Raw genomic sequence first — 16,312 nt, forward strand, 5'->3', positions numbered from 1 at the left:
GATTTGAAACCAAGATGCTTAAACCTGTGCCAATACCTATGTGGGCACTTGTTTGAATGTAATTTGATTAAACATTTAAAGCATAATGAAAAGACAGCATTAACACGGTGTGAAAAAGGGTATAAGCCATTTTCCCTGTGGACAACACCTTCCTTTCCAAGTTCTCAATTTTCATGTGTAACTTACTTATCATTGGACATTCTTTGCATTTCATATTTGACCTGTGGTGAGGAAACAAAAGTGCAAAAAAAGTCAGTGAAAATGCTTACAAAGATTAAAAGATTCATACAAATAATATCAGTGAGATATATCCAGTTGGGCATGCGTCCTTCTCCCGGTGATTATTTTGCTGGGGAAGAAGCAGAACCTAGTATGAAGTCAGGAAAACCAACTGAGTTTTAATAGTTAAATTAGGGTTTGCAAATATCACACCCAAATGAAGTGTGAACTCCTAATTAATGAGCACAGTGCTGCTGCAGTTGGCATTCCCATTGTGTCAGGCCCTTTCTTCTCCTGCCCCAAAGTGCTGTGCACTGTTTTCAGGGGCAGTTAATAGTCTTGGCATATCTTATTGTACACTTTGAATTTAAACAGGGGCAGAAAGAAGTGGACAATACACAGGAGTAGGGGGTCTTTATCTAAGACAAGACAGTGCATGAAAGAAAAGAGGTTGGAACCAAGGTAGGATGAAGGGGATGTGCAGCAGTCCGTGCACTGTGGTTCCTTTCAGTTTCGCATGAGTTACACCCTAATTAGAGTATCCTCCGTGTTCCCAGTGTAAAGAGTTCAGGCAGATACAGGGCTGTAGGCCAGTGTAAGAGGCCTTTCAGCTCTGCAGGCTTTGAGCCCTGAATGCTAAATAGGAGTGGATCTTGTAGGCTAGATTTTGTTGTATTTGAGGTGAAATTTGTTTCTCACGTTTGTCTAACATGTTTTGTTCTACCTTGGGAGCAGTGGAGTGAAGTGCAGCAGATGATAAATGGCACCCCGGTCTATATGTACCAGGACTGCAGTGTGCTTTCTGAGGGAGACACCGATCACTGGCTTCGCACCAACTGGATTTATCGGGGTGAGGCAGCCTCTCGCATTTACGTGGAGCTGAAGTTTACTGTGAGGGACTGCAAGAGCTTCAAAGGAGAAGTGGTGACCTGCAAAGAGACTTTCAACCTCTACTACATGGAGTCTGAGCAAGATGTCGGGATCCAGTTCCGCCGCCCGCTGTTCATCAAGGTCTGTAGGGCTGTGGGTGTAAGGCTGTCATGCCTTTCAGCTTAAACTGGGTGTGTCTTGCTGACTGGGGGCGGACAGGAGAACCAGCATCTGGGGAAGGGATGTGGATAAGTGCTGTCCTTTGAATAAGCTTTGCCCCTAAGTGCCCTCTGTGATGCCTCAGAGTAGTCACTGCCAGAAGAGGCCATAGTTTTCAGATGAGATCAGACCTCCATTCTTCTTAATCACCTATTTAACTGGATGCAACTTAGGTAAGGATTCTAAAGGATTATAACTGTGCCTGATTGTTACATCAGTTTTTAGAGTAAAGCAGAGACCAAAATAATTTGACTTGCCTTAGGCAATAAAGCAAGATTAGACCAAGTGAGGAACAGAACCCAACTCAAACCTCTGTTGGTGCTCTTCTTCATTTGCTCTGATTGTAATTAGATATAGGGTGTTTGTTTGTTTTTATTTTTTCTAAATCTAGAGGTGTTGGCTTGTTATAACATATTTCTCCCTTGTGTGAAAGTATTTAGCACTGCTATATTTTACCTGCTGTTTTCCCTGATGTACTGCCCTTTTGCCATGAAAATATTTGAATTACAGAACGGGGAACCTCAGCTTTTTTGTAGAGGAACTTCTGTAACTCAGTTGTGTCCTAAAAGAAGCCACGGACCTAAATTACTTGACTGCCCTTTTCCTCTGCAGTTTAAACGACATGTTATGAAAACAAAGAACTGTAAAAGCTACAGTCCTGCTGCTTCTGCTCCAGGAAGAGTAGAACTATGGTAGCTAACTCTTCCCTCCCCCTTCCCCAGTGCACCTCCCTTGCAACTGGAGGCTGCTGTATGCATCTGTGTGATACCTCCACAACTCTTAAACCCGCTTTATGATCCTACTACCACATGCAACTGCTCTGCAGATTTTTTTGCCATCCACCTACATGGAACAGGTGGTGTTGTGTAATGCGGAGGGGCCTACAGTGGAGAGGATCATTTACCAGTGTCTCTGAGAAGAAAGACCATCCCACGTGCAGTCCAGTTTTTCCATATCATTTGATGTCATGGAGACCTTTCCCATTTGCCCCACTATAGAAAGCATCTCTCTCACTGTCAGTTGGTGAGGCAGTGGGAATGTAAAAGCATGGAAGCATTCTTCACCCAATTGAAGTGAAATTTTCAGTGCTAAAATGCCTTGAATACTGCATGAAAAGCACCTTTCAGTTGAAGGTCTGATCTGCATCAAGTGCAGCCTGGAAATGGGTAGCTGTAATTCACTGGTCAATTTCAAAAACACATCTGTAAGTCCTATTGTGAATTTATTTTAATTTTTATTGCATATGATTTGCAAACAAAAATAGCATGAGAGATTTGCTCCTGATTTGTTAAATTCTCCTAGGGTAGTTTGTAAAGACATCCAAGATCACAGACCCAGAATACAGTGTGCTGTATAAGAAAGTGAATGACTGGAAATGAGTTGAAAGGAGATAGTGAAAAACATGCAGTACACTGAGATCAGAAACAGTCAAACATGCAGCCTTTAAAAGGCCTTAGTGTAAAAAATGTTTGACAGCTGTAGGTAACTCAGAGCTGCTGCTTGCTCGGATGTTAAAGCTGTTGTCTTTTTCTCTTTCACCTAGCTCAACACTGTGGCTGCAGATCGAAGCTTCACAAACAGAGACATTGAATCTGGTGCCATGCAGCTGAACACAGAAGTGTGCCCCATTGGGAAGCTGTCTCGCCGGGGCTTCTACTTAGCTTTCCAGAACTCTGGGGCTTGCGTAGCAATGGTGTCTGTCCGAGTGTATTACAAGACTTGCCCGGAGGCAGTGCGAGGCCTTGCCCGTTTTCCAGAGACGCTAGCAGGTTCAGAGGGGCTGACAGAAGTGCTTGGGGCCTGCGTGGAGCATGCAGCTGAAGAAACAGGCTCTCCCCCTAGGATGCACTGCAGCACAGATGGCGAGTGGTTGGTACCGATGGGACGATGCCTTTGTGCTGTGGGGTTTGAGGAAGTCGATGGGAGCTGCGTAGGTGAGTATGCAGACAGACAGTGGCTGTAGGCCATGGGAGAGGTTCCAGGGAGCTGGAGATCAGAGTATCTGTAAGCACAGAGTGGGAGCAGGGGAGTTAGTGTGGTCTAACTTTTTCTTGCCTGCCCTCTGTGCCTGAGAGCCATTTCTTAAACCTTTTCTCCCCTCTTTAGCTTCTTATTCAATTGGGATTTTCTCCTTGTGTGTCAGGTGTAAGACCTGCACACACCTTTCCACTCCCTCTTGGGCTCCATCCAGGAGCTTTTAGCTCTGGAGCTAGTTTCTGCGAGCTGTAACTGTGTGATTGACACTGACTCACTCAACAACTAGTTCCCAACCCTTAAATGGCAGCCTTGTTCTCTCAGGGCAGACAGGTCAGACACACAGTACAGTGTGCTTGTCCCGTGACTAGAAAGCGAAGAGCTGCAGGGGGGCAAGTTTCTCCTTTGTGCCCCCTTCTGCTTGGACTGGGATGGTTCTTCTGCCATGGGAAACTGTGTAAAGCACATTGCACAGTACCGTCAGAGCCTGGCTCATTTCTGAGGAAGAACAATCAGCAGGCATAGGAGTCTCTGGTACTGGAGCCACAGAGTGAGACAGGGTTCTTGGAGCAAGCAGTGCAGGGCTATCCTTTTGACAAGGAGGGGAGAGGATTCAGCTTCCTGTGGAAACTACATGTGTATGCCAAGGAAGAGGATGTGTACGGTGGTTTTAGGGACATGTATTAATGCAGACAAGGAGGTAAGAGCACATTTCCACTCTTGTTTTCAGAGTCATATGGCACAAGGCTGAGGCAGTTGAGAATATAGGGGAAAGAATCCATGCACTGCTCTCAGGGTCAGTGGAGTAACCTCTCTGCTCTGTTCTGCCCTTGTTTCACTGCAAGGATCTGGTGCCCCTTTGAATCCTCACTGCTTGCCTGCTTGCTGCTCATTTTGCTTGGAGAGCTGGCAAAGGTTGAAGCGCAAGATCCTTGCCCTTCTCCAGCAATCCCCTATCCTTGTATAGCCCAGCCAGTTTTTCCACTTAGGTGCTACACAGCTCTCCCCGCCCTCCTGAGAGCACTCCCCTGGGAAGGGGCAGGGAAGCTGTCATGCCTGGACAGGCCCTGGCTGCTATCACAGCACAGGTTCATTCTTCATCTGTGCTTTTATCCCACTCTGCCCAAGTACAGCTGCAGCTAGGAGTGCCTTTTGTATCTGTGGAGAATCAGGAGGTCTCCCAGGAGATGAAGGGAAGAGGGGTAGAACCTAGCAGGGGAAGGGAGAGGTAACTTCAAGCCCCCAGAGCAGTGTGTTATTTTAGCATCAGAAAAGGTGAATGTAGGTTGCCTGTTGGGGAATGTGTTTGGTTCCCCTCCCTCTACAGAAAAGACATGGCATTATGCAAACAACTGGGAACAATCCATGTCAGGATGAAGACTGCGGTCAAGGCTTTTACTTTTGTCCTTGCAAGGTGAAGGACTTCCCTTCAAACACAAAAAGAGAGACAGAATGGAGGAAGAATACCTTCAGGCAGAGTATTCTGGTTCTGCTTTTTGCCTTGAGCAGGAAGACAGGAAAGCTGTACTATGATCCTTGCCTCATAACAGGGAGGAGAATCTGAACTCAGGTACAGGACAGGAGGCAACAGAAAGCCAGAACGCCAGGTTCTGAACCAGTTCGCCCAACCCCTCAGTGAATTTCCAGCTGTACAGAGCTCTGGTGGATAAGTGGCTCAGCCATCTCATCATGCTGAGAGGGCTGTGCCTGCCCAGAGCATTACATCTCAGCCTCTCGTAGCATTTTATACCTCTCTGTTATCTGAGCTTGGGACTACACCTCTGCCAATAAGCCTGGACCTCCGTGACTAACTTCCTGAAGTACGTCATTTACTGTGAATACCGGAGGCTGACTATGCCCCTAGTTTGCATTCTGGTTTCTTGGTGGGCTCTGCAGGGTGATGGGTGAGTTGGTTGCTGATGCTGAACTCCCTGTCAGCATCGTTCTGGTGTCTGAGTACTGCCCAATGCTTGCTGGCAGTCTTAGGAGAAAACCACCTGCCAGAATAAGCAGTGAAGGGTTAGACCACTGCTGCCCTCTCTGCCTTCTGGTTCTTGGGTGAGCAGTGCCACACCCCTTTTTCCAGACCTGTTTTCCACACCTTGTTGCCTGAAGCCACAGCTTGGAGCAGATCACCAAGGACTGGGGAAACCAAGTGTGTGGAGTGGGAGAGGGTCTGGACTGTAGCTGAGGGAGAGCAGAGGGGCGGGTGCTGCTGAACAGCAACGGGACCTGAGGGAACAGCACGAAGCTGTGACAGGGGAGGTTACTCCCGCGCAGTAGCTGGGCTCGATGATCCTCCATCTCGAAATATTCTCCAGTTCTCTGCTCCCTGGACCTGAGCACCGCTCAGCCTGCGGGAGCCGAGGGCAGAGCTTGCCCTGCTTCTGCCCAACGAGCCCGTGGCGGCGGCCACGTCACGGGGAACCGCAGGCTGGGAAGGACGCGGGCAGCAGCGGCTCCCCGGCTCCCCAGCCTGACGCCCGCCCGCCCGCTAATGCGGCAGGCCGCCGGCGCCTCGCCGCCCCCACGCCCTGCCCAGCCGGCCGCTCCGGGGGAGGCTTCGCACCGCCTCTCAGGCGGGGCTGCCGGCGCTTGGCCCCGCTCCTCCCCGGTGCTGGGCGGCCCCCTGCCGGCCGCTGCAGGCACGGCGGCGGCTGCGTGGGCAGCGGGAGCCGCGGCGCCTCGCCCGGGGCTGGTTGTGGCGGCCGGGCCCGGGGGCTCAGCCCTGAGGCGCCAGGGCCCCTCCCGCTGCCCCGGGCACCCGTCTGGGCTGGCCTGGGCTTGTTTTGGCTCAGCTGCCCGAAACTGAGTGGTCTTGTTGGTTCTGCCCCCGCTGTCCTGTCCTTCCAAACGCGGCCGGGCCCGAGGATGGCTGCCCTTAGCCTGGACCATACCGTGGGCATGCTGATATCTGGATATCAAAGCCGTGTGCCATCCCTCTAGCTTGCGTTTCTAGGCTCTGTTTGTCACAGCCTGAGGTGATGTGACCTGGTCTAGCTGACCGGTGTGTTCACTGTTACCTCCCAGGCTTATCCCTTTACACAGACGTCCCCCCGTGCAGTTTCCTCCTTGCACTCACTTGGTACTAGGCTTACTGCCTCCCTCTGAGGCAGTCATCCCACCTGAAGGGTCCTAGGGCCACAGTGAGCAAAGCAAAGCTTTACTCTGAGCAATAGATGTAGACTGTAGGTCTGTGTCCCAAATTTCCTTTCTGTGTTACCCTGACAATAAGTGTGTGTAAGTTGTGTGCTTATGGCAAATAGCATTGTCATTGAATATTGGTGTATGTGTTACACAAATCTGTGGCTCTGCTCTTGGTTTGTTTTTCATGTTGCTCTCAAAGCCGATCCAATCCAGACTGATCCAGTGACATTAATTTTGAAATCTTATGCTGGAGCAAAATGGCAGGAGGTCACAAAGTTTTCATTTTCACTCGAGCAAATAGAAATGCTCTTGGTCATGAGCAGACTAGAGATCAAAGAATTTTTCTTATTCTTGACTATTTCTGAAAGAGATGATTTGATCTTAAATAGAATATAAATGGCATCTCTGGGCTGCAACCTCTGATGTTAATAAGACAGTCTGCTTGCCATTTGAGGGCAAGAGAGGTAACCAACAAGACTGGGATGAAACCAGTTCTCTGATGGTAATCTACAGAGAGATCTCAACCTATGGTGATGATAATCACTCTTCCTGAGACTGGGCCTTTGTTAACAGAAAAGTTTTTAGTTTCTTCAGGTGTTCCTCTATGTCATGTAGTAGGAGTGGCTGTAATGTTTTTTGTTTTCTTGATAAAGGATTGATTTCTGTGTTATGTTCTACCACAGTAAGCCATTTCAGTCAGGCTCCAGAGCAGATGGCTTTGGGGTATTCTCCCTTGGGATATCCTGAGGGATTACCCAGGACATAATTTTTCTCGTAGTGCAATATGAAAAGGGTAATATCCTCAATGCTCAAGTTAAATGCAGGGCAGAAGCTTGGTAAAAAATTAGTGTTTCCATTCCTCAACTATGTGATTAGTGATAAGTTTGATTGTATTTCAAGAACATTTGATAAAATGGGGGTTGGACTAGGTGATCTTCAGAGGTCCCTTCCAATCTCGGCCATTCTGTGATTCTGTGAAAATCATTTAGCACAGGCCAGTAAACCATTAAATTCTCAGGGTACTGCAGCTTTCCTCACTCCTTTCCTCCTTGCTACATACCTACAGAGGTAAAGCATTAACCTCGAGATAACTGGTAGACAGACTAGTACTCCTGGAGTACGAGATAGTAATAATGCATCAAGGATGGTGTCAGATGATAACAGCTAGAGAAGGACATGTCTGCTTAGTTTTATAGGACTGGAAATAGGAAACAAATGGCATGTGTTCTTGCAGTGCATTAGCTTTATAGCCAGTGCTGTTAGGCAAACTGATAATTATCTACATGTACATATTCCTCAGGGCCCTGCTAAATACAACACTTGAAATCAGAAAACATGCTTCTGCTAAATAGCCCACTGGCTATTCTGTAGGAAGTCAGCAAGAAGAGGAGTCTGAGGAATCCAAGGACTTTGAGGCAGTATTTACAGCCCTTACTGACAGCAGAAATCTTGATGAGTAAAATAGAAAGCAATGTGGATTTATGCTGAAAAAAGTATCCGAGGCTGACCAGGTTGTGTTTTCATTAAGCATTCCTGAGGTTCTTCAGCCTACAAATCCTATCATAACATTGATCCCACCTTGGGTCTGCATCTCCTCTTTGTCTGCTCTTAGAAGATGATTGGTCTAGGTGCTCTCCTGGGATCCCTTCCAACCTAAATATTTCTCTGAACTGAAAGAATAGAAGGAAAGCAAGCATGTAAAAGGAGCTTTCAAGAAATTGAATGAAACTGGCAATTTGTTTCCTGTTGATCTTATGTTGAATTGTCTGTGTCCTCACAGCCTGCCAGCGGGGATTCTACCGTCACTCTCTGGAGACTAACCGCTGCCTCAAGTGCCCCCCAAACAGCTTATCCAACGAGTCAGGGGCTACATCTTGTTCCTGTAACACAGGCTTCTACCGAGCACCTTTGGAGGGCCAGAACATTGCTTGCACCCGTAAGTTGTGGCTGGAGAGAAAGAACAAGGAGAAAAGATGAAAGAGAGTGCTAGGAAATGGGGATGAGAGGTCAGAGAGGGAGAGAGGTTGGGGGGGACAGAGGGCATAATTTGAAATGCATCAGCAGATTGGAAACTGCCACAATACATTGTATGTTATCAGCTGGATCTAATACTTTCTTTCATTCTTCTCATAGGTCCCCCTTCAGCTCCCCGCAATGTCAGCTTCTCCCTTATTGGCACACAGCTCTCTCTGTGGTGGCAGCCACCCAGCGACCACGGTGGGCGAAAGGATCTGACTTACACAGTCTTCTGTCAGCGCTGTCATTTCATGTCTTGTGAGCCATGTGAGGCTGGTGTGGTATTCACCCCCAGTGCTTCTGGTCTCACTAAACCTGCTGTGGATGTGGATGGCCTAGAAGCTTACACCAACTACACATTTGCTGTGGAAGCCCATAATGGTGTCTCAGGAATGGGACCTGCTCCCCAGAGAACTGCTCCAGCTGTCTGGGTCGCAGTTGGACATGCAGGTTAGCAGAAGCAGAGAGAAGTTCTTCCTGCTCATCAGGAAAAGGAAGAGGAATCTCTGTGAATGTTTAACCTTTCTCCATCTCCTTCTGTCTGCCACATGTGTTGGTATGGTATGATAAGGTACCTCTGCCTCTGGCATGTAAAGTCCATTAGTCATATTCCTTGCAAGCTAAATCAGCAGTAAGCATTATCTACCAAGAGCTATGAATCCACCAAGGACTTAACAGAGGTGAGGAGGATAAAGCCCTCCCTGTGATACGCTGTTGTAGTCCAATGAAGATATTGCTATATGTGTGTGACAGGAAGCATGGGGCCTGAAATATTACCAATGACTCAAATATAGTGAAAAAAACAAACCAAACACAACAGAAATCCTGATGTAACTGAAAATAAAAACTTCAAAAACGTGGAGAAATTTGTATCTTCGAAACATACAAGTTCTCCTTGACACATTTATGCGTAGTTCGGCTTCAAGTTGAGCAGTAGTTTGACTGTCCTATGAATATTTTCTGGAGTGCTGTTAAACAAGATTATAGGAAAGTAACATTGCAGTGCTCAGCAGCCCTTGGTACTTATCCCAGTTCTGATTTAGTGACTTTTATACGACTCCCTGTCTTTTCTTCCTTTTGCTATGCAGAGGCAGCATAACTCTGAGCTAGGAAAGCAGAGCTACGTTGGGTTTACCTCATCACTTCCTGGTGATGATGAAGGACAAGGACAGAACCAGGCTTGACACGTCAGTCCCTACAATCTGTTAAGAATTATCTTTTTATTCATGAATAACATTCTTCTGCAGTCAACTGAGAGATTTTGAGTACGGAATTTCACAGTACCATATGAAATGGAGTTTTATTCATAAATCACATAGGATAGTTGTGTCACTGTTGCTGAAAGAGCAGAAAATCATAACGTTTTGTTTTCAAATTGAACAGTACAGTGCTGGGTTAAATGTAATTTCTTGGAAGACTGGTTTTGTTTCAGAGACAAAAGATATGCTCTTCCTCTGTTGGGGTAGATACTACTGGGGTAGCATGCTATTCTTAGAAAACAACAAATTACAGCTGGAGACCCCATTTTGCTTTCACCACAGAATAGAAAGCTAAGGGAGTGGCAGTGGCAATGAGAGTCATTTCTAGTTACACGGTATGACATAGAAGGAAAGATAGAGCCTCTGATGGAGAGAGGCATTACTTTGTGTTGTTTGTATTTCATTCTGGTATTCTTTGTTTTCTCCCCTGCAGCTCCAGTGACAGTGTCCCATTTTATCCTGACACAAAGGGATGACAGTAGTCTGTCTGTTTCTTGGCTTGCCCCACGGCAGCGCAGCCAGACCGCAGTGGAGTATGAGGTCATGTTCTTTGAGAAGGTGAGACCTGCCTCGTTTGTTCTTCCCCATACCACTTAAAGGGCTGAAAATGTCCTCTTTGTTCCATTCCATGTGTGTTAGTTATTTAACGTTGTTCAATTTCTGCAGGGAGAGGAGGCACGATACACAGTGAAGCACCTTCTTGAGCCAAATGTCACTCTGACTGACCTTCAACCAGACACAGCCTATCTGCTTCGTGTGAGATCCATCACACCTCTCGGGCCTGGGCCCTACTCCCAGGAGCAGGAATTCCGCACCCTTCCACCAGGTAAAGTACAACCATTGGTATGTCATTAGTGAGAAACTCCCTTCTCCATCAGATTGTATATGCACGTAGTACACCAATCTTTTTGTGTTCTGCTAGCTGCAAAGGCAAAGAAATCACACTCCTGAATTCTTTGTCATCATGGCCAAGACTTTACAAAGCTCTGCTTTGTGAAAATGTTCAACAGGGAATCATTTTATCCTTTGTGCTTGCTGTTATACAGAATCCTATTGTACTTTCCCATTCAGAAATGATTGGTGTCAGTTTTGTGTGTTATATAAATAAATTATTCACCATCTGTTCATTTAGTTCTCCTGAAAGATATTTTGATTCTGAATAGTAACGTTTCTAAGTTCAAGTGTTAACAAAACAATTAGCATATTTATCCTTTTATGTAGGAATTGCTAATGAAAAGGAGAACTCAGAGGACTTCAGCGCTATTTTTTTCCAGCTTTATCATTTCTACTGTATGTAGTTCAGCCCCTGGATGTGAGTCTGGCAATGACTCTGTCAGATGATATGTGCTGCTGAAAAAAAATTCTCACCCAAAGCACAAAGTGTAGGCCAGTCTACTGAGGCCTCCGGCATCAAAGAATATTTTATGCAGGCCCCACATCCAACCTTCCCTTTCCCTGGGTTATCCAAAGACTTCCCTATTATCAAAGGTTTTCTATAAAGGAGCTTATTCTCCCTTCATTCCACAAATTCACAGATCCTCGTAGTGACCCTATGGATGTTTCTGATAATCCTAGAAATCAGTTCATTGAAATGATGCCTATGAAAGGCTAGTTTTACTGTAATGAAGCAAGAAAATAGGAAAAATGAAAGGCATACATTAATTTTAAGAAATGGTTATAGTAATTCAGTAAGAGCTGATAAGGATTTATGATACCATGGTTTAAATATTGTTTAAAGATTTTCTTTTTTTTAACACCAAGAACTTTGGGTAAGATTTTCTTGCAGTCTTTGTCAATTGTGATGACATTAGTCTGTTGGTTAAGTCTGTTAATGAATCACAAAGGTTCTGTGGAAAATTTTTAAGTTAACATGTAATAGATTTTTTTTTGATTATAAAATGATGTGCTAGGAGATACTTTGCAGCTTTCCACAAGTTTATGCTTTTTTTTCTCTTTAAATAAAAGTTGATCATCTCATCATGCCAAGGCAAAGATATTTTGAATATGAAAGGAATAAAAACCTTGCCAGCAAGGTTTCATTCAGTGGGAGTGATTATTTGATAATATAATGATTTTTAGCTGCAATGGTTTAGAGATATTAGTGGAACAAGATTGGTAGGGACAGGCAACTTTTTAAATCTGATTTTGAGTTTAGATCCCTTTATTTCTTGCAGAAGAGCTATGTACTTAAGAGCCTGTCCCTTTTTTCTAGTTGGTTTAATAAAATATATTACTTCCCTCTTCCAAATCTTGCCTTTTTGATTTTAGCAAGAAAGAACGTTAGCTTTGCCTCTTGATTTCTGCCTATCTAAGCTGGTGATTTTTAGTAATTTTAGTGGGATGAGTCAGCATCAAATTGAGCAAGAATAACAAGTGTTAATTAGGCTTTACAGATGCTGAGCATTGGACTGGATGTTAGGAAACACTTCCAGACACTGTTGTCATGCAGCTGTTCCTTGCTTAAAGATCCCTCACTTATTGCAACATTATATTTAGGAATTTTCTTTTTTTTTCTGCGTGCTTTCCTAAATGCCTTTAGGAAAAATATTAAAAGATGTAGACACTCGTTAGATATGTATATGAACACTTTTCATTAATGTATTTAAAAATAAATTATTCATTTTTTAATTTACAAGAAATTAAGGCTTAAATGCAACCAACAGAGGGAATTTAGTATTTACTCTGATAAATTCAACTATATTGTGAGGATAACACTGTATTAATATATATATATATATATATATATATATATATATTATACTATGTCAGCTATATTGTGTGGCTTTAGCTTGAAAGTGTAAGTAGAAAAAGACAAGCTGAGTTATCTGAACACTGAGTTCTATCCAGTCACAAAACGAAACCACCTGACACTTTTTTTCTGAGAGAGCAGAAATATGATGTTAGATTTCAAGTTCATATGTCAGTGCTTGCTTGTTTGCAAAAATGCTAAGCAGCCAGTGGTTTCTGTCAAATTAATTAGGCAAAAAAACAAACCCGGATTTTCAAAAGGAAGGGAAGGCAGAAGGGGGAAATGAACTGCATAAAAAAGAAGAGTCAAACTAGACTGCTGTGCAAATCTGTGTCTTTGCTATGCCATAGTCTAAATCAGCTGCTGAGCAGGAAGAAGAGTCTGATCTGAAAAAGTAGTTGGAGAGGAGTGGGAGGGAAGAATAGCTGTTCTTCACTTACATGTGGGAAGAGACCTTGGAGTTGTCTAGCTCAACTGCAGCAGGGATTATTTGAAAGCTAAATCAGGTACAGGGATAAATTACTCATCTAGACGAGGATCACAGATAAGAGTGAACCAGATACCTACCTGAAGAGACACTATGTGCATGGATAGCATGTGCATATTTGGACTCAAATATGGTCATTGTGTTGCCTGGAAGATGAAACACCATAGTTCACCTAATACCACTGGCTGGTAGAAGCTGGTTGCTACATTCCAGACAAATAATTCTTGTTCTTTTAAATGATATGGCCTTTATCTTTTCCTTTGCAGACACAGGAGCTCTGTCTGGTGGAGTCATAGTCTCCATTATCTTTGGAGTTCTACTATTTATTGGGCTGCTTCTGGGACTTCTGTTCTTTCGACGAAAGTAAGTGTTGATTTTTGGAGCTGAAAAAGATATAGATGTAGGAGTATGACACAAAGGTCAGAGGAGTGGCTGATACCCCAGAGTGCTGTGCTAAAATTCAGAGGAACCTTGACAGGCTGGAAGGTTGGGTTGGGAGGAACCTCATGTAGTTCAAGGGCAAGTGCAGGGTCCTGCATCTAGGGAGGAATAACCCCAAGCACCAGTACAGGTTGTGGGATGACCTGCTGGAGAGCAGCTCTGCAGAGAGGGACCTGGTAGTCCTGGTGGACAGCAGGCTGACCATGAGTCAGCTATATGCCCTTGTGGCCAAGAAGGCTGACAGTATCCTGGGCTGTATTTGGAAAAGTGTTGCCAGCAGGTTAAGGGAGGTGATCCTCCCACTCTGCTCAGTCCTGGTGAGGCCGCACCTGGAGTATTGTGTCCAGTTCCGGGCTCCCCAGTACAAGAGGGACATTGAACTACTGGGGTGAGTTCAAAGGCAGGCTGCTAAGATTGTTGGAGGACTGGAGCACCTGTTGTACGAGGACATGCTGAGAGAACTAGGCCTGTTTAGCCTGGAAAAGGGAAGACTGAGGGGAGATCTCATTAATTTATATAAATATCTGAGGGGAGGGTGTTGAGAGGACGGAGGCAGTCTCTTTTCAGCTGTGCTCAGCAACAGGACGAGAGGCAAGGGGCACAAACTGAAGCACAGGAGGTTCCAGCTGAGTATGAGGGGGCATTTCTTTACTGTGAGGGTGACAGAGCACTGGGACAGGTTGCCCAGAGAGGTTGTGGCGTCTCCTTTTCTGGAGATACTCAAAACCCACATGGATGCCATCTGGTGCAACGTGCTCTAGGTGATCCTGCTTGGCAGAAGGTTGGACTAGATGATCTTCAGAGGTTTCTTTCAGCCCTGCCCATTCTGTGAAAAACAGCTGAGCTATAAAAGCTTAAGAAAGAGTTAAGAAAGAAGGACTTGATATCTCTGAGGAAGTTGGATGGATTAGTTAGAGGTGAAAGAAGACCAGCGTGCTGCAATAAGATGGAATGACTCTAAGTGATTTCAATTAGCAGGGTTGGATGGGTTGATATGCCTGTAAGATAATGCTTGCTGCTGAGGACAGAGGAAAGTATAGTGATTTCTCTCTTTTTTTTTTCTTTTTTTTTTCAAATATAATCCAGCGCTATCATACTATTATCATGACAAATTAATAAAAAAAAGTGTTATGGCACAGTCCTTTATATAGCTGCTGATCAATTAAGCAGGCAGTTCATGTAGCCAGTTATTTCAAACCATTTTCCATATACTATTACTTTAATGGTCCTCTACCCAGATACAAAGTTCTACTTCCTTTCCAAATGTCTACAAGGCTGTTTTTTTTAAGCTGAGATATTTTACTGAAAGTGTACAGAGAACATAAAAGAAATAGAAATTCATATTTAATTCAGCAACAGAGGAACAAACAAAACTAACTGCATGGAAACAAAATTCCATTTCTAAATGTACGTTAAGTACCACATTCTATTATAGGCTGTACTCTATCAAGTAGATGCAGTGTCTGGTTCCACTTTGCTCTGAGCTACCCAGAACTCTGTGCTTGACCAGTTGGGACAGACTCCCTAGGAGTCTTGCTTTCTTCTTTGATATTTGTTAACCATTTGAGTTTCATGACTTCTCCTTATGTTCTAGGCATGCTCGTCGCAGACAATCACGGCCAGATTACAATACTTCAGGCTTTGATCGAGGTGAGCTTCAAAGGGATAGTGGAACCAGGGAGAAACCTGGAATGGGTTGCAAAAAATGAAAAGAATCACAGTTTTCAAACAAGGCACCCATGTGGATTTTCTGATGTAATCTCTCTCCTTCTATAATAGCTGCAGTATTATTCAATGTATGTTTGATGTATTTGTTGACTGTTTTTGTTTGAAGGTTGTGGATTTAGCTCTGCTTCTGTATTTTTGCCCTACAAAGCTTGACCAAAGAGTTGACAGGTTAAGTTGCTCTTTTGTTTCCCTTTACCATAGAGAAGGTCTGGTTGAAGCCCTATGTAGACCTGCAACCTTATGATGACCCCAGCAGAGGAGTGCTGGAATTCATTAAGGAACTGGATGTTTCCTGTGTCACTATGGAGAATGTGATTGGGGAGGGTGAGTTTGTTGGCCTTCTTTTCATCTTTCAGTTCCCCCACACTGATATTTGGCTGCATGTTCTTGAGCTCATCTGTGACCTTTTGTCTCTGGTTGTCCTCAGGGGAGTTTGGGGAGGTCTATCGTGGGTCCCTACGGCTCCCAGGCAAAGAACGTATTGTGGTTGCAATCAAGACCCTGAAGTCAACATATTCAGACTCACAGTGGTGGAACTTTCTGCGTGAGGCAACAATTATGGGGCAGTTTGACCACCCAAACATTGTGCATCTGGAAGGAGTTGTCACCAAAAGTAAGAGCGTGGAAGAGCATCTTGTAATGACATAGAAAGTGGCACATTCCTAGGACCTTTCTTAGGAGAGGATTATGCCAAGGAGGCAGTATTGGGAGAAGACACATTGTTATATTAGCCTATGGTGGAGAATGAGGAATGGGGGAGGGGTATGGATTTCCAGTGGAGTCATGAGGCATTGTTAAGAGAAATCTTCTTGGGCTGATGAATAGAGAAGTTGGAATAGTGTAAGGGATGGTGTAAGGTTATGTGTGATACTAAAAGTAATACAAAATCATCAGGGGAAATCTAAGGAGGAGGGACAGCTAGCTGTCAGAGCGGAGCAGGGATGGTGGTGGTGGTTAGGCATGATCCCCAGTTTTGGGGGAATGTGGAGAGTGTTGAAACACAAATTGCAAAGGTGAACTGCAGAAAGGGTGACACTTTGCTCTTTTCCCCAAGGGAGGCCAATGATGATCATCACTGAGTACATGGAGAATGGAGCACTGGATACCTTCCTGCGGGTGAGATATCCCAATCTGTAGTAGGCTTGTGTACTGCCAGAACTTGTACTTAAACTGGATTTAGGACCCTAAGAGAAGAGTGGACAA

At 44.7% G+C, this 16,312-nt stretch overlaps 1 protein-coding gene across 1 annotated transcript in view; it reads left to right on the forward strand.

The window, feature by feature from the left end:
- EPHA1 (EPH receptor A1) overlaps positions 1 to 16,312 on the forward strand; it is a 34,573-nt gene that overhangs the window by 13,451 nt on the left and 4,810 nt on the right. The window contains exons 3-13 of the mRNA XM_082784527.1: positions 955 to 1,230; positions 2,852 to 3,242; positions 8,210 to 8,365; positions 8,563 to 8,895; positions 10,138 to 10,262; positions 10,371 to 10,530; positions 13,207 to 13,303; positions 14,976 to 15,031; positions 15,311 to 15,433; positions 15,537 to 15,722; positions 16,164 to 16,225. Coding sequence (XP_082640653.1) covers positions 955 to 1,230; positions 2,852 to 3,242; positions 8,210 to 8,365; positions 8,563 to 8,895; positions 10,138 to 10,262; positions 10,371 to 10,530; positions 13,207 to 13,303; positions 14,976 to 15,031; positions 15,311 to 15,433; positions 15,537 to 15,722; positions 16,164 to 16,225 — 1,965 coding nt within the window. The remainder of the gene's footprint in view (positions 1 to 954; positions 1,231 to 2,851; positions 3,243 to 8,209; positions 8,366 to 8,562; positions 8,896 to 10,137; positions 10,263 to 10,370; positions 10,531 to 13,206; positions 13,304 to 14,975; positions 15,032 to 15,310; positions 15,434 to 15,536; positions 15,723 to 16,163; positions 16,226 to 16,312) is intronic.

Source organism: Aythya marila, assembly GCF_965140915.1.
Source record: "Aythya marila genome assembly, chromosome: 1".
Lineage (NCBI taxonomy): Eukaryota > Metazoa > Chordata > Aves > Anseriformes > Anatidae > Aythya > Aythya marila.